This window comes from Pan troglodytes, chromosome 1 (genome assembly GCF_028858775.2).
Source record: "Pan troglodytes isolate AG18354 chromosome 1, NHGRI_mPanTro3-v2.0_pri, whole genome shotgun sequence".
NCBI lineage: Eukaryota > Metazoa > Chordata > Mammalia > Primates > Hominidae > Pan > Pan troglodytes.
The window spans coordinates 4,764,498-4,785,550 of NC_072398.2; the positions used below are offsets into that span (position 1 = coordinate 4,764,498).

At 44.9% G+C, this 21,053-nt stretch overlaps 1 protein-coding gene across 3 annotated transcripts in view; it reads right to left on the reverse strand.

Annotated features, from left to right (window-relative positions):
• Positions 1-1,248: 1,248 nt before the first annotated feature.
• Positions 1,249-21,053, reverse strand: part of SPMIP3 (sperm microtubule inner protein 3) — a 36,818-nt gene continuing 17,013 nt past the window's right edge. The window contains exons 3-6 of one of the 3 annotated variants that reach the window (XM_054674849.2): positions 15,252-15,347; positions 12,051-12,223; positions 10,420-10,532; positions 1,249-1,389 (exon numbers count right to left, since the gene is read on the reverse strand). In XM_054674849.2, coding sequence (XP_054530824.1) covers positions 10,432-10,532; positions 12,051-12,223; positions 15,252-15,347 — 370 coding nt within the window. In that variant the 3' untranslated portion in view covers positions 1,249-1,389; positions 10,420-10,431. The remainder of the gene's footprint in view (positions 1,390-10,419; positions 10,533-12,050; positions 12,224-15,251; positions 15,348-21,053) is intronic. The other 2 variants (XM_001137054.7, XM_024352949.3) reach the window with 2 other exon arrangements.

Here is a 21,053-nt window from a genome sequence, read left to right on the forward strand (position 1 = left end):
AGTGCCTTAATAGAACCAAAAGATGGAGGAAGGATGAATTTGCCGTCTCTGGTTGAGCCAGGACATACATCTTCTCCTGTCCTTTGACATCAGCACTCCTAGTTCTCAGGCCATCAAACTTGGACCGAGACTTACAACATTGGTTCCCCAGTTTTCCAACCTTCGAACTTGGACTGGAACCACACCACCAGCTTTCACGAGCTTCCAGCTTGCAGATGGCAGATCCTGGGACTTCTCAGCCTCCATAATTGCACAAGCCAATCCATCAAAACAAATCCTCATTTCATACATACATACATAATACATATATATATATTCTATTTATATATAATATATCTATTATTAGATTATTAATAATATATCTATCAATATATATTATATATAAAATAATATATTATTAGATTATTAATAATATATCTATTATATATTATAGATATATAATAATATATATGTATATATATATATTCTGTTTCTGTTTCTCTGGAGAACCCTATCATTTGATCATTGATTGGCCCTTCACATTTAAGACTAAGGCAATGGAAAGCTATATGGAACTCTGCATTCTTGGGAGAAGTTTATCAATTAATAGGTGTTAGTTTAGAGTGAGCGAGGAGGGAGTCAACTAGTATGCTGGGGAACTGGGGGAGGGCAGGGGTCCCTAGAAGCCAAATGTAAGGTTTTTTTCCTTTGGGATTCTTTCCTCTCCCTAGAGAAGACCCTTTAGCTTTCTGCCTGAGGAGCTGATGCCTAGTTGTCAGGCTTTCTTCTTGCCAAGATAGGGGTGCTAACTCCTGGACACAGACTCTCAGTTAATCCTTTTTATCAGTCCCACATCTCGCTACAGCCTCAGGCTACACCTGGGTTTCTCCATCCAGAGCCCCTTGAGGGTCTCCAGTGCCAGTTTTCTTTCTAATTGACCATGTCCCCCCGGTTCTTTTTTTTATTTTTCCCAACAGTGATGCAATTATTGTGCAGACACAATGATCTTCTTACCTGATCCTGCGTATACATTGGCCTAAATGTAAGATAGCTTGCCAGCATCAGCAATAAGACTGGGAGTGGGGCTTAAATTCAAGTTCTCTTAAGGATAGATCTTGATTCCCTGTTCTCAGCTGACCAACTTAATCTGCAAAGAATTTGCAACATGTAAATATTTTAGGATTATAGCCATCTGTATACACACTGAAACTGAAAGTAGTTCTGCTGCCATTAACTTAGTCTAAAAGGGCCACCTAAGAATGCCAAACGTTATTTTGTTCGAATGCCGTGGTTATTTTAGTTTAAAAGCATTTCTTTCAAAGCTGCTTCTCTCTTCACAACAGTAGAGCTCTGGCAGTGAATTCAGCGGTCGAGGATTCAGCGAAACTGTGGCTAATTTCTGGTTCCAATCTGGAATTTAAAACAAATTAAGGATTTATTTAAAGACTACTCACTCCTAATTTTTTTTTTCTTTTTTTTTTTTTTTTGAGACGGAGTCTCGCTCTGTCGCCCAGGCTGGAGTGCAGTGGCGCGATCTCGGCTCACTGCAAGCTCCGCCTCCCGGGTTCACGCCATTCTCCTGCCTCAGCCTCCCGAGTAGCTGGGACTACAGGCGCCCGCTACCACGCCCGGCTAATTTTTTGTATTTTTAGTAGAGACGGGGTTTCACCGTGTTAGCCAGGATGGTCTCGATCTCCTGACCTCGTGATCCGCCCGCCTCGGCCTCCCAAAGTGCTGGGATTACAGGCGTGAGCCACCGCGCCCGGCCTCACTCCTAATTTTTAACACACTGTCCTTTTAGCAGTTGTGCACAGTAACAAAATAACTTTTGGGGTTTAAGACAAATGAATGCATTTAAAATGTGGGAAAAAGGACTCAGTCAAAAGGTTGTTTCTTTGGTTCAGTCTCTGATTAAGAGGCATATTAGTGAATTATGCCAAAATGTAAATAAAATGAAATAAATTACGTAAATTTGCATGTCGACATCTCATTCTGTACCCCCAAACCTTTTTAGTCGTACATTATCGGTGCATTGTTTTGTATCAAATTGCACTCGTTGCCATCCCTAAATCATTTTTTTCTCTTTTTTCAGAGGTTTCTTTGTTTTCTCAAATTTTATTGACTATAAACCTTTGGATTAGAAAAGTTCAATGAACTCCAAACAGAATAAACAAAGTTCAAAACCATACAAAATCAATCACTATGTTATTTAGGAATAGATACGTATATGGTAAAAACAGTCAATAGCAAAGGCAAGATTAACACAAATTCAGAATAGAGGGTACGTCTGGGGGGAAGGATGGGGGGACTCAAAGGCTTTAAGTATATTAGGGAATTATTTTTCACAACTGACCTAAGGAATAAATAAGTATTTTATTATTACTCTTTAAATTGAATATATACAAAATATTTTTTGCAGGTATGATAGATATCACAATAAATAGAAAATAGGCCAGGTGTGGTGGCTCAAGCCTGTAATCCCAGCACTTTGGGAGGCCGAGGCGGGTGGATCATTTGAGGTCAGGAGTTCGAGACCAACCTGGGCAACATGGTGAAACCCCATCTCTACTAAAAATACACAAAATTAGCCCGGCGTGGTGGCAGGTGCCTGTAATCCCAGCTACTCGGAAAGGTGAGGCAGGAGAATTGCATGAACCTGGGAGGCGGAGGTTGCAGTGAGCCAAGATCGCACCATTGCACTCCAGCCTGGGCAACAAGAGTGAAACTTCGTCTCAAAAATAAAAAAAAAGAGAGAAAACCAAAGAAATCAATGAAGTTCATCCATTCTTTTGTGTTACTTATAATAACACAAACCAGAAACCTGGGAGTCACCCTTGACTGCTCTCTCACCAACCAAATCCAATTAATTTTCACTTCCTACTTCTCTTCACTCCCCCATCACACCCTGGTCCAGGCCACCTGGACTTCACCTGAAACACTGATATCCTTTCCTCTTCCTTACACTCCTGCTGTAATCCAACCTCCACACAACAGCCAAAGAAAACACTTTACACCTTATCTTTCTTCAACTTGAATCTATTTCACCATCCCTTTTGCTATCAGAAGCAACAGAGTGACAAGTACATTGCCCAGGGCCACACAGCCAGGAAATGGCAGAGGCAGAACTCAAAATCTACTGGTCTTACTTGAGATTTCACATGTCTTATCCACCCACTCTCCTACCTTGGGTGATACTGCCGTTCCTAAATTCATACCCATTGGTGTTCCCTTGTATTTTATAACCTCTAATCTATAATCATTAACAATTTTGCTTATCTAAAAATAAGGGTTCAAAGAGAGCTTCACTTTAATACAATTATTGCTCAAGGAACCAAAGGCTAGTGTTTCAAAAGCATTGTAACAAAACTTTTTTTTTTTTTTTTTTTTTTTTTTTTTTTCAGACGGAGTCGTACTCTGTCGCCCAGGCTGGAGTGCAGTGGCGCCATCTCGGCTCACTGCAACCTCCACCTCCCATGTTCAAGTGATTCTCCTGCCTCAGCCAAGTAGCTGGGATTACAGGTGCCCGCCACCACCCCTGGCTAATTTTTGTATTTTAGTAGAGATGGGGTTTTGCCATTTTGGCCAGGCTAGTCTCGAACTCCTGACCCCAAGTGATCCGCCCACCTTGGCCTCCCAAAGTGCGGGATTACAGGTGTGAGCCACTGCGCCCAGCTGCATTGTAACAAAACTTTATTATATTATTAGGTGAATATTAGAGTTTATTACATTAATATTCAGAGTAATTCTCAGTTGTACACTGATATTGCCATCTCAAAAAGATTAATTTGCCCAAGTATACATAGCTTATAAGAGGTGCAGTCCACATCTGACACAGAACAGACTCCAAAATCATTAATCTTTCACTGTTCTAGTCTGCATTCCTTAGTGCTTCAACAGTATCTCAAGAAATAAACATTTCTGGATATTAAGAATGGATAACATTTCACTAACCCAAGGAGTATGACTAGAAATGAAATCTTTGAGGATTTTTAGATTTAATCGAGTGTGATCCTGTCTGTAGTCAGCAACCACATGACTTTTCAAGGTTTTTTATGGAGTCAAATAGCAATGATGGCCTTCTAATTACACTATATTCTGGAAATGTATTAAAGTAATTTAGAAGTGTGAGGAATTCCATTCAGCAACTCCTCATGATCCTTGCAGGCTGTACGATGGGGTTGAATCATACACAACTTAACCAGGTGAACTCAACAGTCAATGTTGTGAGAACAGTGGGTGTTATCAACCCTGAAACGTGCTACACAGATTGGGGATGCTATGGGAAGAAAGTGTGAAATGATTTTTTGGATTTCCTTATCATCAGACAAAATGCAGTTATTGTTCATGTGGATTTGTGGTGGTGACTCCTTTGAAAGTCATTGTTGGAAAATAAAATGAATAATTATTTGATAACCACAGAGAAACTTTAACCACCTTGCTGAGGATTCTGTGTATTCCAAATATGTTAATGATTTAATATAATATCACTCTTTAACAATCAAGAGTTTTTGTTTGTTTGAGATGGATTTTCACTCTGTTGCCCAGGCTGGAGTGCAGTGGTGCGATCTTGGCTCACTGCAACCTCCGCCTCCTGGGGTTCAAACAATTCTCCTGCCTCAGCTTCCTGAGTAGCTGGGACTACAGGCGTGAGCTAATTTGTGTGTGTGTGTGTGTGTGTTTTGTAGAGATGGGGTTTCACTATGTTGGCTAAGCTGGTCTCGAACTCCTGACCTCAGGTGATCCACCCACCTCAGCCTCCCAAAGTGCTGGGATTACAGGTGTGAGCCACCGCACCTGGCCAGTCTAAGATATTTTTCAAGGATTACTTTGATCATGCATGATTTTTACCTTGTGCACCGATTTTAGAAATTAATCTCAGTGATATATGCAATTCCATTGTATTAGTATTTTACAGATATTGATTGTGGCATACGTTTATTCTTGATCAATAATACTAATAGTAACTAACATTTTTGAAGGCATAGTAATAGTACATACAGGCACAATGCTTACATTCTTTATATGGGTATCTCAATTCTATTAGGTAGATACTATTTTTATCCTTTTCGCAGGTGAGAATATTGAGGGTCAGAGAGCCTAAGGGCCACGCTGTTGGTAAAGGCATATATTTTATTTTGGAAAAATGAGTTATTTGAATTATTTGGCACCAGGGTGAGTAATACAAGGGTAACTTTCCTCTGAGGGGCCATCTTATCCTCCCAGGCTATGAATTCTCTGAGGACAGAGCCTTCTCCATACCCTCCACTGTGTCTTGCACACAGTCAGTGCCCAAAAAATGTTTCCTAAGGAAATCAATGAAATTATATGTGCTGAGAAATAATTTTAACTGAGGAAGAATTTCTTAAGCAGTAACCATGATCTATCATGGTCTATATTTAATCAGACACCTCAGAGAACTGAACATAAATGTAAATCCTTGCTAATCTAGACATACTTTCTGCCCTGAAAATCTGATCAAACACTGGCCTAGGCTGGGCACGGTGGCTCATGCCTGTAATCCCAGCACTTTGGGAAGCCGAGGCGGGTGGATCACCTGAGGTCAGGAGTTCGAGACCATGATGGTGAAACCTTGTCTCTACTAAAAATACAAAAATTAGCCAGGCGTGGTGGTGGGTGCCTGTAATCCCAGCTACTGGGGAGGCTGAGACAGAAGAATCACTTGAATCTGGGAGGTGGAGGTTGTGGTGAGCTGAGATCACGCCACTGCACTCCAGCCTGGGTGACAGAGTGAGACTCCATCTCAAACAAACAAACGAAAACTGGCCAAATGGTTAGGATAAACAGCCTATACTTTGATAAACAACTTAATATTCTTTCTCTTATTCTGTGAAAAACTCTTCCTCAAGGAGTGCTTGTCAGGCCTCTTGCAGACCAGCCCTTTGCCAGCCTATTGTTGTTTATGCAATCATTGCCACCTAAGCATCTCTCAAATGTATCTAAATCTACTGCCAACACCCATCATCTGCTGCCTAAATCACTGCTTCTCAAACTTGGCTGCGCTATGGAATTATCTGGGGAGTTTTAAAAATGACTGGTGCCTGGGACCCCCACTTTGCCGCCCCACACGGAGATCCTGATTTAACTGGTATTGGGTATAGCCTGGGCGTCCAGATTTTTTAAAACTCCAAGCAATGTAACCAAAATTAAGAATGTTTAACCTGGCCAGGTGTGGTGGCTCATGTCTGTAATCCCAGCACTTTGGGAGGCTGAGGTGGGCAGATTGCTTGAGCCCAGGAGTTTGAGACCAGCCTGGGCAACATAGTAAGAACCTGTCTCTACAAAAAATACAAAAAGTAGCTGGGTGTGGTGGCTCATGCCTGTAGTCCCAGCTACTCGGGGGGCTGAGGGAGGAGGATCACTTGAGCCTGGGCTGCCAAGGCTGCGGTGAGCTGAGATTGCACCACTGCATTCCAGCCTGGGCAATGGGAGTGAGACCCTGTCTCAAAAAAAGAAAAAAACTTTAACCACTGCAATTTCCTCCTGACTCTCCACATTCAATCTTCGCCCCATGCTGCTCCCCACCCTGCCCCTCCTTTTCTTCTCCACAGTTAGAGGAACATTTTCAAAATGAATTTTTTAAAATTTTTTATTTCCATAGGTTTGGGGAGAACAGATGGTGTTTGGTTACATGGTAAGCTCTTTAGTGGTGATCTGTGAGATTCTGGTACATCCATCACCCGAGCAGTGTACACTGAACCCAATTTGTAGTCTTTTATCCCTCACAAAATGAAATTGTAATCATTACTTCTGCCTTCCTTAAAACTTTTCAACAGTTTCCCATTATTCTCAGACTAGAGGCCAAACCCTGAATATGACCTGTAACGTCTTTCATACTCTGGTCTTTCTTCCCATCCCTCCACCGCACCCTGCTCCATGATCCCTCCTGATTCCTATACTCCAGCACACCCTTATTGTTTTTAGTTCCTCAAACATGTCATGCTCCTTCCTGCCACAAGGCCTTTGCACATGCTGTACTCTCTATGAACCTGTTTCCCCACTCTCTGCCCAGTTAACTTTTAGCTTATCCTTCAGCTCTTGGCTCATCATTTCCTAAGGGAAGCTTTCTCTGACTTACTATATGCTCCTATAACCCCATATAAACTCTGCCTTATAGCATTTAAGGCAGGTAGACTTTTATGGTTATTTATTTTTTTAGAGTTGGGGCCTTGCTATGTTGCCCAGGCTGGAGTGCAGTAGTATAATCATAGCTCATGCAGCCCCAAACTCCTGGGCTCCAGCAGTCCTCCTGACTCAGCCTCCTGAGTAGCTTGGACCACAGGGGCCACTACGCCCAGTTAATTTTTAAATTTCTTTTGTAGGAGTGGGTTCTCACTGCGTCGCCCAGGCTGGTCTCAAACTCCTGTCCTCAAGCTGTCCTCCCACCTCGGTCCCCCAAAGTGCTGGGATTACAGGCATGCACCACCACACCCATCCATGGTTATTGAGTGTAGAAATCTTGTGTCTATTTTTGCTTCATGTGGTATGGCTAAAAGCTGTCACATTGACTGGCACTTAAATAGGCCCTCAAATTATTTCCTGAAGGAATATGTGTGGGTAAGTGAAAGTGTTCTTGATATCAAATATATCACCAAGTCCAGTTGATGCCACCCCCAAAATATCGCTGGAATCCATTTATTCCTCTTTATCTTCCCTGCTGGTCCCAGCCACCATCATCTCTGGTCTAACCTATTAAATTGTTTCTCAGTGGTCTGCCTGAGAAACTTTTCCCCTCCATTTAACAGTGTCTTCACAGCAGCCAGAGGGCCGGGCACGGTGGCTCTCGCCTGTAATCCCAGCACTTTGAGAGGCCAAGTCAGGCAGATCACGAGGTCAGGAGATTGAGACCATCCTGTCCAACATGGTGAAACCGCACCTCTACTAAAAATACAAAAATTAGCTGGGCCTGGTGGTGCGCGCCTGTAGTCCCAGCTATTTGGGAGGCTGAGGCAGGAGAATCGCTTGAACCCGGGAGGTGGAGGTTGCAGTGAGATGAGATTGCGCCACTGCACTCCAGCCTGGGCAACAGAGCAACACTCCGTCTCAAAAAAAAAACAAAAAAACAAAAAAAACAAAAAAAAAAACAGCAGCCAGAGTAATACAAATAATGCCGTTAAAATATAAGATGCCACTCTTCTGTTAAAAATCCTTCAATGTCTTACCATTGCTCGTAGAATAAAATCCAGTTGTCTGATCACTCTCACTCGTTACCCACCAAACGACACTGGTCTCCTTTCTATTCCTCAAATATGCCAAGCCCTTCCCAGCTTCCAGGCTTTTGCACTTACTGTTACTTTTGCCTGAAATGCCCTTTATATGACTCATTCTTATTTTTCAGGGCTCAGCTAAAATTGCATAGACATTTTCCCTGACTGCCCTATTTAAAGTTACTTCCTTTAGCTATCCTCATCTCCCTGCTTATTTCCCATATAGCACTACCACAATCTATGATTTGAAAAAAAAAAAAAAATGCACTTGGCTATGCTGTATATCCCCACCAGAATGTCAGCTCTGCGGAAGCAGGTATCTTGTCTTCCCTGGTCACTGTATTCGGCAGATAGCAGTGTCTGGTTCATAACAGTTGCTCAACAAACAACTAAATCATACTGGGGTCACCAGCTTCCAGCATGGACCCCAGTGATTCTTGCCCCCTGGTATTCATGCCTTGTGTAATCCTCTGCACACTGCTTTAGAGCTGGCTGTATGTGACTAACAGGATACATCAGAAGTGACAGTGTGTGCTTTTGTTTTTGTTTTTTGAGACGGAGTCTTGCTCTGTCACCCAGGGTGGAGCGCAGTGGCATGACCTCAATTCACTGCAACCTCCACCTCCTGGGTTCAAGCAGTTCTCCTGCCTCAGCCTCCCAGGTAGCTGGGATTATAGGTGTGTGCCACCACACCCAGCTAATTTTTGTATTTTTAGTAGAGATGGGGTTCTGCCATGTTGGCCAGGCTGGTCTCGAACTTCTCACCTCAGGTGATCCTCCCGCTTCGGCCTTGCAAAGGGCTAGGATTACAGGCATGAGCCACTGTGCCCGGCCTCATCTTTCAACTCCTGCACCTCTATTTGGTATTTAGTCAGTTCCCAAGCCTCATCTTCCCAACTGGATTGTGAGTTCCCTGCAGGACTGAAATCATCTCCTGGACTTTCTATGTCCCGGCACAATACATAGTAGGTGGTGAGTATTTCATTGCTTTGCTAAAATTTATTTAGCTCCATAGGTTTGGAAAGAATTAAAAACTGTTTGCTAAACTAAGCAAGGGAGAACACCTTTTGTGTCTGTTTGTCTGTCTATGAGATCTCATAGCAGAGGAGTTGCAAAGAAGGTCCTGTCGAAGGTCACTTTGGAAACTGGAGGCGCACCTGGATTTCCTTATGCAAAGGAAACAGCTTTCAAACTCCCAGGTGGTCTTGAAAGGACAACGTGCTCATCCAGTTCTGTGGGGACCGGAACCCCATTGATGTTTTCTGACCACCTCTTCTTTTTAGCCCCTCCTCAACCCCCAGCAACTTCTACTGCCCCAAGCCTCATACTTCCTTCAGCCCTAACCCGTGTCAAGCTAATCCCCAGCTTCCATTGCCATAGCCCTCCCCAGGGCTCCTTGGGACGGCAACCCCTACCACTCTGCACGCCCTCCCAGCACCTCCTTTCCCAGTGACCTTGACCTCAGCCCCAGCCTCCTCCCCAGCCCCTCAGCTCCCGCCGTGGTCAGGCTCCAGTCGTCTCGGAGCCTCCAGAACCCAGCTTTGCCCTGCTTGAAGCCTCTCATCCCAAACCCCTGCTGGCAACCTCTGGCCCCCATGGCTATTGCCACCCCTACCCCTGGCTCAACTCTCCCAAGATCCACCTCTCCCTCCCTTTTCCTGATCTTCCTGATGGCTGCATTTGCTGTTCCCTGGGGCCCAGGGGCCCAGCCCAGGCCATCTCCTTTGGCATTCCATATTTTAAGTAAATAGAGACACTCTTTAAAGAAGACTATTAAATAAATAATAGTACAGGTGACGCTCAGGTGTGACAGAGGCTCTGTAGCTTCTGAGTCAAGCACAGCTTGAAATGACCTGGGGCTGAATTCTGCTTCTCCTACCGCCTAGCTGTGTGACCTGGGGCTAGTTAATAAACTGCCTCTGACTTGGCTTTTCCTACGGTAAAATTGGGAAAATAGTAGGACTTTACTTCAGGGAGCTGCTTTCAGGACTAAATATGTGCCTGCCACAGTGTAAGAGCCTCCAAAATATTGAGGTTTACTCATTTTAAAAGTCTGTTGGCCAGGTGCAGTGGCTCACGCCTGTAATCCCACCACTTTGGGAGGCCAAGGTGGGTGGATCACTTCAGATCAGGAGTTCGAGACCAGCCTGGCCAACATGGTGAGACTCCGTCTATACTAAAAATACAAAAATTAGCCGGGCATGGTGGCGCATACCTGTAATCCCAGTTACTTGGGAGGCTGAGGCAGGAGAATCGCTTGAACCTGGGAGGTGGAGGTCCCAGATGGTGCCACTGCACTCCAGCCTGGGCGACAGAGTGAAACTCCATCTCAAAAAAAAAAAAAAAAAAAAGAAAAACTCTGTCAATGAAGTAATTCATCCCAATAACTAAAATTCAAAGCACCAATGACAGCAGGAACACAAGCAATGCTTAAATTGGTGTCTACATGTCCTCCCCCAAGGTCCTATACGTCGGGGAGCCTCAGTCCCTTTCAGTATTTTTTTTTTTTTTTTTTGACAGTTTTGCTCCTGTTGCCCAGGCTGGAGTGCAGTCGCACGATCTCGGCTCACTGCAACCTCCGCCTCCCAGGTTCAAGCGATTCTCCTGCCTCAGCCTCCCGAGTAGCTGGGATTACAGGCATGCACCACCACTTTGTATTTTTAGTAGAGACAGGGTTTCTCCATGTTGGGCAGGCTGGTGCTGAACTCCTGACCTCAGGTGATCCGCCTGCCTCGGCCTCCCAAAGTGCCAGGATTACAGACATGAGCCACCGCGCCTGGCCCCCTTTCAGTATTTTTTTACATGCTGCAGCCTCACATATTACAAGGGGAACTTAGAATTTTTGAAACATGCCTCCAAATGTCAAATCATTGTCATAAAGTTTGAAATTGGGAATAAGAAAAGTTCCCTTAACAGTATGTTTAGGCACAATAATGATTTTGTCATGTGACAAGGGGCTCAGTGAAGAGTGGCCAACCAGGTGTGGTGGCTCACACCTGTAATCCCAGCACTTTGAGAAGCTGAGGCAGGAGGATTGCTTGAGGCCAGGAGTTTGAGGCCAGCCTGGGCGACAAAGCAAGACCCTCATCTCTATAAAAAAGAATTAAACAATTAGCTGGGTGCAGTGGCTTATGCCTGTAGTCTCAGCCACTTAGGAGACTAAGCCAGGAGGATTGCTTTAGGCCAGGAGTTCAAGACCAGCCTGGGCAACATAGCGAGACCATGTCTCTAATTTAAAAAAAAAAAAAAAAAAAAAGGCTGGGCGCAGTGGCTCAAGCCTGTAATCCTAGCACTTTGGGAGGCTTAGGCGGGCGGATCATGAGGTCAGGAGTTCGAGACCATCCTGGCCAACATGGTGAAACCCCGTCTCTACTAAAAATACAGAAAAGTTAGCCGGGCGTGGTGGCGGCGCCTGTAGTCCCAGCTACTCAGGAGGCTGAGGCAGGAGAATGGAGTGAACCCAGGAGGCGGAGCTTGCAGTGAGCCGAGATCGCACCACTGCACTCCAGCCTGGGCGACAGAGTGAGACTCCGTCTCAAAAAAATAAAAATAAAAATAAATAAATAAATAGATAAAAGAAAGCGTGGTCAGACTTGAGACTGTGTGTTAATAAGGATATATGCATTTCCATCCCTGAAGTCTCCTCTGCAGGGAACTAGGTAGCGAGGAGCCTTGGGGAGCCCCCTAAATTCTTCCTGCACCCCAGAAACACACACACACATATCCATGCCTCCAACTCGACTGGTCCCAAACAGGCTCCCTGAGACAGCAAGCCCACAGGAGATGCTAATCTGTGGCCCAGGCAAGGTTAATCTCAGAGAGTTAAGAGCAGTTGGCCTGACTTACCAATCTCATAAAATGGCAGAGAATAGTCTCTTCGGTAAGTGGTTTCTTTATACCATGGCTCAGCAGGCTTTGAATGTCTTCGAAGACAAATATATCGAATGAGTGTTTGTTGGTCGAATTGAGGCTGATAGTGATATTTTGTCTTGGGTGGAATTGTCAAGTCTATGAGCGGTCTAAAGGGAAATAGAAATCGTTTGCTGAAAAGCCAGTAGAAAAAAGCAGTCCATTTTCTCGTCAGCTGGAATCCATTCCCTGGAAACGGCCGCGAGGCTAACAGAGAGTATTGACAAGACTCCCACGGCTCTGCGACCAGCCCTGGCAAAGCTGCAGTAGATGGTTCAGGGACTTCTGTTCCCTGTTCTTCCCTTCAGCATCCCTCCCCCTCTCCAATGACAGGTCCTAGGAGGTGATGCGTATCACACTCTCCACTAGATCCACCCGTGCACAGCCACTCCCCGCGCTCCGGAGGTCCCCGGTGCCCTTTCCCAGTGTAACTGTTCTGCGATGTTTGTTGCTTCAAGGAACCAGTGCAGGCCTGGTGTGGTGGCTCACGCCTGTAATCCCAGCATTTTTGGAGGCTGATGGGGGCAGATCGCTTGAGCTCAGGAGTTCAAGGCCAGCCTGAGCAACACGGTGAAAACCCATCTCTACAAAAAAATACAAAAATTAGCCAGGCGTGGGGGTGTACACCTGTAGTCCTAGCTACTAGGGAGGCTCAGGTGGGAGGATCCCTTGAGCCCAGGAGGCAGAGGTTGCAGTGAGCCGAGACTGAGCCTGGGTGACAGAGCCAGACCCTGTCTCAAAGAAATAAATAAAATAAAATAGGAATCAATACATCTAGTTAGACTAACCACTATGTGCCTCTTGGGGTTTGATGGACCTGAAATCATTACGACCTTCCTGTACCCCTACTCAAATAGGTATCCCTTGGAAAAGAAAAGCAAAGAGCAACCAAAATGTAGTGGCAAAATATCGCTTGTGGCAGTATACCTTCACTGGTCCAGCTTTGGTGATATATATTAAGACCTTGAAAATCTGCACATATTTTATCCCAACAATTAGGATGTCAACAAAGACTTAGCTCTAAGAATGCTTGTCAAAGTGTTTTTATGATAATAAAAAGAGTGGGACAACTTGCATGTAAAAAAATAGGAAATTATTTAGACAATGACGCAGAAATATGTGGGAATGCCATGCCACCATTAAAAGTGATGCTGCGGCCGGGCGCGGTGGCTCACGCCTGTCATCCCAGCACTTTGGGAAGCCGAGGCAGGCGGATCATGAAGTCAGATCGAGACCATCCTGGCTAACACGGTGAAACCCCATCTCTACTAAAAATACAAAAAAGAATTAGTCGGGCATGGTGGTGGGCGCCTGTAGTCCCAGCTACTCGGGAGGCTGAGGCAGGAGAATGGCGTGAACCCGGGGGGCGGAGCTTGCAGTGAGCTGAGATCGCCCCACTGCAGTCCAGCCTGGGAGACAGCGAGACTCCGTCTCAAAAAAAAAATAAATAAATAAAGTGATGCTGTACGACTGGGTGCAGTGGCTCATGCCTGTAATCCCATCACTTTGGGAGGCCGAGGTTGGCGGATCACCTGAGGTCAGGAGTTCGAGACCACCCTGGCCAACATGGTGAAACCCCGTCTCTACTAATAATACAAAATTAGCCGAGCGTGATGGTGGCCGCCTGTAATCCCAGCTACTCGGGAGGCTGAGGCAGGAGAATCGCTGAACCCAAAGGCAGAGGTTGCAGCGAGCCGAGATCACGCCACTGCGCTTCAGCCTGGGCAACAAGAGCGAGACTCCATCTAAAAAAAAAGGGGGGGATGCTGTAGTATAGGATTATAACTTTTGAAATGGAAAAAAGTCCACGATACATTAAGTTTAAACAAAGGTTTCAATTGAATTATGCATTGAATTGAATTGAATTCATTCAATTGAATTATTCATTGAATTGAATTCATTCAATTGAATTAAATGGATAAATCGTATGGTATGTGAATTGTCTCAATGCAGCTATTACCAAAAATAAAAATAAAAAGGTTTCGAAATACCCATCCCGTCCCACTTTGATGTAGATCTGGATGATTCTGCAGGATTATCTCTGGGTGATGATATTGTGGGTAATTTTCAATCATTCCATTTTTGACTGTGAATGTTTTCTAAATGTTCTCATAAACGTTTATGTTTTTAAACTATAAAATAGATGAGATGAGCTGCTGTTGATGTGAAAAATATTAAGTGTTGGCTGAGATTTAGGAACATCTAAATCTAAACGAGTGAGTAGCCTTCTGTGAGTATATCGCTGTGAACTCATCACACTTAGAGGGGAGATTAAGACTGCTTCATCATCAGTTATGTTTGCCTGATTGGGTAACCTTGATTGTGATGGGCCTTCTTTAAGAAAGAGTGTGTTAGCAGAAACGGAGAGGCTGTGCCTGACGTTCAGAAAAAGCAAGAGCAAGAATCTGACCGTGCTCGTGGGGTACTGAATGGGGAGAGATGCTGGATGATGGGAAGGTGCTCTGTTGTGGATGGGCCTGAAGAATCATTGAGAATACCCACCCACCTCTGCTTGTTCTTATTTCATGCTTAACAGGTACCTGACCTTGTAAAGGAGGTGCCTTGAATGATGGGTGAGAGTACTCCTTTTCCTACAAAAGAATGTCTCCCACAACACAAAATAAGGTCAAAGTGCCTATGGGCTGGGTGCAATGGCTCATGCCTGTAATCCCAGCACTTTGGGAGGCCAAGGTGGGCGGATGACTTGAGGCCAGAAGTTCGAGACCAGCCTGGCCAACATGGTGAAACCCTATCTCTACTAAAAATACAAAAAAATTAGCTGGGTATGGTAACGTGTGCCTGTAGTCTCAGTTACTGGGGAGGCTGAGGCATGAGAATTGCTCGAACTAGGGAGGTGGAGGTTGTGGTGAGGCAAGATCTCGCCACTGCACTGCAGCCTGGGCAACAGAGCAATACCTTTTCTCAAAACAGTAAGATATAAAATAAGAATAATCTCACCACTCATTAAAAAAAAAAACATTAACAGTTTGGTATATTTTCTTGTAAACCTCTTCTATCCATTATTATTTTTGCTATCATCAGTATTATGAGGAGTAGTGTATCTTCCCCCCGCCCACCCCTTTTATCATTGTAGCTTTCGTGACATTCTTGGACATTGGGATTGAGGAGGTGTCTCACCTGGGAGCTCTCTTTGCACTATGATCAAAATGGAGTCTTGCCAGCTGCCCAGGGTAATAGCCTTGAACGTCTCTTCCTTGGTGAGCAATGAATATACTAGAGCAGAAAATTAGGAGGTGAGAAGAAAGCCGTTCTTACAATTAGTTCATTCCAGAAGAATGCCAGCCGCGGCATAATACAAAACGTATTTGGTCTTTGTCCCCAGTTTCTGGCACTGAGCCCCTAAAAGCCATGGAATTTCCTGATAAGGGTCTTTTTCATGCATAACCAGCCCTTTTCTACCATAGCTGAGTGTATGGGCCTCGCAGGCCTCCCTCCTCCCACCACAACCTCCCGCATCTGTAATAAAATGTTATTTATGTTCAGGATTCATAAGGAAATATTTAACATATCAGGTATTAGGTTCACAACGTTAGGAAAAAAATTAATAAGTGGATATATAAAACCAGTGGGTGGGCAAGCCTATTTCTGGAATAAAATGAAATTAAATGAAAAGAAAAACAAAAAATAAGAAATAAATAAATAAAACCAGTGGGGCAAATGTTGATAACAGTTGAAATGTGGGAATCGGGCTGGGCACGGTGGCTCACACCTGTAATCCCAGCACCTTGGGAGGCCAAGGTGGGTGGATCACTTGGGGTCAGGAGTTCGAGACCAATCTGGCCAACATGGTGAAACCCCGTCTCTACTAAAAATACAAAAAAAAGCTGGATGTGGTGGCACATGCCTGTAATCCCAGCTACTGGGAAGGCTGAGCCAGGAGAATTGCTTGAACTCGGGAGGCAGAAGTTGCAGTGAGCTGAGATTGTGCCACTGCACTCCAGCCTGGGCAACAGTGCGAGACCCTGTCTCAAAAAAAAAAAAAAAAAAAAAAAAGAGAAATGTGGGAATCCGTAAATGGAGGGCTCTGTCTGAAAAAAGTGCATAAAAATAAAAATAATAAAAGAAATGTGGGAATTGGTAAATGGGAGCTCATTATACTGGTTTTTTCTACTTTTGATGTTTACAAAATTTCATCTTTTTTTTAACTGTAACAAATAAGTCTGTAAAGACTAAACGTGAAGCAGCACTGTGATGTCAAAGCACAAGGCGCTTGCAAGCCTGGGAGGGGGACTCAAGCCCTGTCTAGAGGCTGGATTTTGAGGAGTTTCGGGAGCATCATTGAGCTAACATGTGGGGACTGGGAGGGAGCACTTCTGTGGGGTGAACGTAAGAAGGGGTGGGACAAAGGTGGGTGGTACAAGTGGAATACAACGGGGCTGAGGGAGACCAGGCTGGAGGGCAATGGTGCTCAGGTTTTATGCTTTAAAATACATCTCATTTTATTTTATTGTATTTATTTATTTATTTTGAGACGGAGTCTCACTCTGTCGCCCAGGCTGGAGTGCAGTGGCCCAATCTCAGCTCACTGCAACCTCTGCCTCCTGAGTTCAAGTGATTCTCCTGCCTCAGCCTCCTGAGTAGCTGGAATTACAGGTGCCTGCCACCACACCGGGCTAATTTTTGTATTTTAGAAGAGATGGGTTTCACCATGGTGGCTAGGATGGTCTCAAACTCCTGGCCTCAAGTGATCTGCCCACCTTGGCCTCCCAAAGTGCCGGGATTACAGGCATGAGCCACTGCACCCGGCCAGAAATACGTCTCATTTTATAGTACATTGCTTTTTCTTTTATATTATAGTTATAAGACTGTAATGAGATAGGTTGGTGTAAAAGTAATTGCGGTTTTTGCTATGACTTTCAATGGCAAAAACTGCAATTACTTTTGCACCAACCTAATATTTTAAAATTATATGTGGTTGGTTTATATTATTTACAGATTTTATTTCAGAAGAATAGCAGAGATATTACAAAATATCTGTTATTAAAAAGGGGGTATTGTGTCTGAAAGTTTGAGAACTACTGATGGAGGTGATAGGAATCTTTGTGAGGTTTGCTGTTGTTTGTTTTGTTTGCTTTTAGAGATGGAGTCTCACTGTTGCCCAGGCTATAGTGCAGTGTGATCATAGCTCACTGTAGCCTCTAAGTCCTGGGATCAAGAGATCCTCCTGTTTCAGCCTCCTAAGTAGCTGGGAGGGACTACAGGCATGTACCATATGCCTGGCATATATATATATATATATATATATATAATTTTTTTTTGTAGTTTCACTATGTTGCCCAGGCTACTTTGTGAGATGTTTAACAAGGTTCATGACATGGTAGAGAAAGATCTTTTTTGATGGCAATGTGGAAAACCATTTTTTTTTAAAGACAGGGTCTCATTATGTTGCCCAGCCTGGTCTGGAACTCCTGGGCTCAAGTGATTCTCCCGCCTTGACCTCCCGAAGAGCTGGGATTGCAGGTGCGAGCTGCTGCACCCAGCCAGAAAACAAATTTGAAGACCATGTGACTAAAAGCAGAAAGACTGCTTAGGAAGTGATTGTAGTGCTTTATGTGGGACATGACGAAGCTCTGATATGATGGAAATGTGGATGGAGAGGATAGGGCTGATTGAGGATATTTTAGGAGATAGGATGGAGGGTAAAAGACAGGGAAGTGTCCGAGACAAAGCTGCATCTTCAGGCATTGGAAAGAATCCTGCCTTTCCCCAAGAGAGGGAACACAATAAATGGCCATCATTGGGAAGGTGACTTTATTGAGTTTGTGATGCCTGGACATGTGGGGTCTTTCGGGATGTCCCACAGATTCTGAGCAGTCAGTAGATGCCATAAAAATTCAAAGTCAGGAGGCTGGGCTCACGCTTGTAATCCCAGCACTTTGGGAGGCCAAGGCGGGCGGATCACAAGGTCAGGAGATCAAGACCATCCTGGCTAACACGGTGAAACCCAGTCTCTACTAAAAATACAAAAAATTAGCCAGGTATGGTGACGGGCACCTGTAGTCCCAGCTATTTGGGAGGCTGGGGCAGGAGAATGGCGTGAACCTGGAAGGTGGGGCTTGCAGTGAGCTGAGATCGTGCCACTGCACCCCAGCCTGGGGGACAGAGTGAGACTCCATCTCAAAAAAAAAAAAAAAAAATTCAGAGTCAGTAGAAAGTAGCACATCATTTTGCATAACGTATCTCACTAAATATGTGTTAGATAATGGATGAAAACTGAAACTATGCCTTCAGTTCGACTCAACCAACATTTATTGAATGCACACAAAACACCCTGCACTATGCTAGGCTCTGCAGATACAAAGCTGACTAAGAAGCAGCGCTTGTCCTCACAAAGCTCTTCACATGCTGAAATAGTGATCTGAATGAAGGGTCCATAGGACACAGAAGAGGGAGGAGTGTCTAGATCTAGGACTCGGATAAGCAAAGGGGTTGGGGAAGAGATTCCAAGCAAAGGGAATTATAGGGGCCAAGACGTGGACAGAATTAGGTTCTGAGTGGAGTGTATGAGGGCTAGAGTGGGCCTGACTGTCTAGCATGAAAGGCAAGCACTGAGCAGGGCAAGTTCTGTCTCTGTCTGTGCAAAGACGACCTCTGGGGGCTCTGATTTGCAGAAAACCCACAGGCTGTCTGGGCCGCCCAGTGGCTGGGATAATATGACTGAGCCCTGGATGGCAAATAACAATGGGGTATTAAGTCATAAGAAGAGAGAGGAACTGGCACAATAAAGGGAACAAATGACATTTCTGAATGCACAGGGGTGGGACACGTAGCTTTCTTAGGCACCTATCCATTTTCTGAAGCACCACCTTGGAATATTACCCCAGGGCCACATTACAGTTTAAGAACCCACCTAAAGGACGCTGGTTTCTACAGTTGCTGGGCTGTGGGCGCTGGGCTGGGTTTTGACCGTGGCGTGCATACAAACAAACACCTGCTGAATACAGGTGAGTAAACTCAGCGCTGCTCCTTAGAAGCAGTCAGTAAAAGCTGATTTGAGGATAAAGAATCCCTGCACCAGCACCAAGTAATCCTCCCTGCCACCGCCCCTTGGCAGTGTCTCTTGGCAGGTTTTGGGAGGAGTGAAAAGAAAATGGGAAGGTGCGTGTAAGGAGATGGGTGTGGAGAGAGGGCTGGCTGGGTGGAGAAGAGAGTTTTGACCTCCTAAGGGGAAATGTCTAGCCAGGCCAGAGGCTGTGCATTACCAGGCCTCAGTGAATGATTGTGAAAGCACGTGCGGACTCTTCAGACTTGGCTGTGGAGCCCAGCCCAGCTCAGGGCTCTGCTCAGAGTGATTCTGTTGAACCCAGGTTTTAACCAGCTGTAGAAAGCCCTTTCCTTCTCACTGGGCAGGTGCAGGCACCGTGCGTGATTTTGAGTCCCTGATGGCTTGGCTTTTTGAGGTGATGTATTCAGTCCACATGAGAGCAAACCTGTTCCCTGGGAGGGTGGCTGTAAGTGGAGTGGGATCTGGGCTTAGCCACAGTCAAAATTCAATATCCATAGGAGAGGCCAGGGGTGTCGGTCCCTCCAGAGCCTGGCCGCACAGCCCCAGGTAGCCTGTGTTCCTATGACCGCGCTCTTCTCTGTTACGGCCCTGCTGGGGCTCATCCTCTACAGAGCATTTTTACAGAAATGATCTCACTTAATCCTCACAGTCACCTTGCAAGGTAAACATGATTAACTCTCTGCTTTATAAGAATAGCCCAAGTCTCAGCAAGGTTAAGTGGACTTTTTAAATAGCAAAGTCCACTTAAACGAGTAAATGCCAGCGCTGTGAATCAAACCCAGTTCTCCAAACTCCATGTCACATTCTGCCACCCGAGGGTATGTGTGATGATTTGTTTTAATAAGAATTCAGTGCTATTTTCACACAAACTCTGTGATTCTCTCATTTTGGGGCAGACAGCAAATAGACATTGTACACTAAAAAATAGGAAAAGCCATAAAGACACAGCAATGTTAGCTGGAAGATGCTTTTAACTCAATGAAAAGCACTCACTGCAAGCTCTGCTGTGCCTCCAGTGTGCTAGGCGCTAGGGATACAGTGATGACAATGTTGTCTTTCCACTCAAGAGTTCATAATCTGGTCAGGAAAGCCACGTTTAGGCAACTATCTAATCATAGACGATGTGGTGAGCACTACACCTGATAAGAAACTGAGGCTCAGGGGGAGTAAATAACTTAGCTAAGGACATGAGCTAGTACGTCCAGAAGACAGAACTAAAGGAAGGACTAGGAAGCCTCCAGACCTGTGCCCTCACCTCCCAGGCTCTACCGGCTCCACAAGAATCTCCTCAAGGAAGTGGGGAGCCTCAGTTTCCTCATCATTAAAATGGGAATGATACTGTCTTCTCCTTTAATGATTACATGAGAGTAAACGAGACATTTGTACTTGGTGGCTAACATCTCCCAAGGTGTTGATATTGATACAGGAGATGGAAATTATTTAGGCAGATGGAAAGGGCAACAGAGTCCTCAGCGGAATTTCCCTTTTAACAAAAAGCAGCCCCAAAGTCATTTATTTTCTAACAAAGAGTAGCCTGTAAAATCATGCTGCAGACATGAATAAGCAAGCTGGAAACTTGTGTGGGTGAATGCCAGCAGCTGTGCCCATAGAAAAGGGCTACCTGAGGGCCAGCGTGTTCAACATGGAGGTGCCATCTTCCCTTTTCTCTGTCACCACGTGTATAGTACAAACACAAACAGGCAACTGAACGTGACCCGGCTAGGCAGAGAACCCATCTACATCATAAAAGATTAGGGTGGGGCGGCCAGCTTCTTCACCTGCCATGCAAACACCACACTTAGTCCTAACCAGTTCTTCTCACGTTATGCAAATGACACACCTGGTCCAACCAATCTTTCCTGCCCTATGTAAATCAGACACCACCTCCTCAAGCTCAGTTATAAAACCTGCAC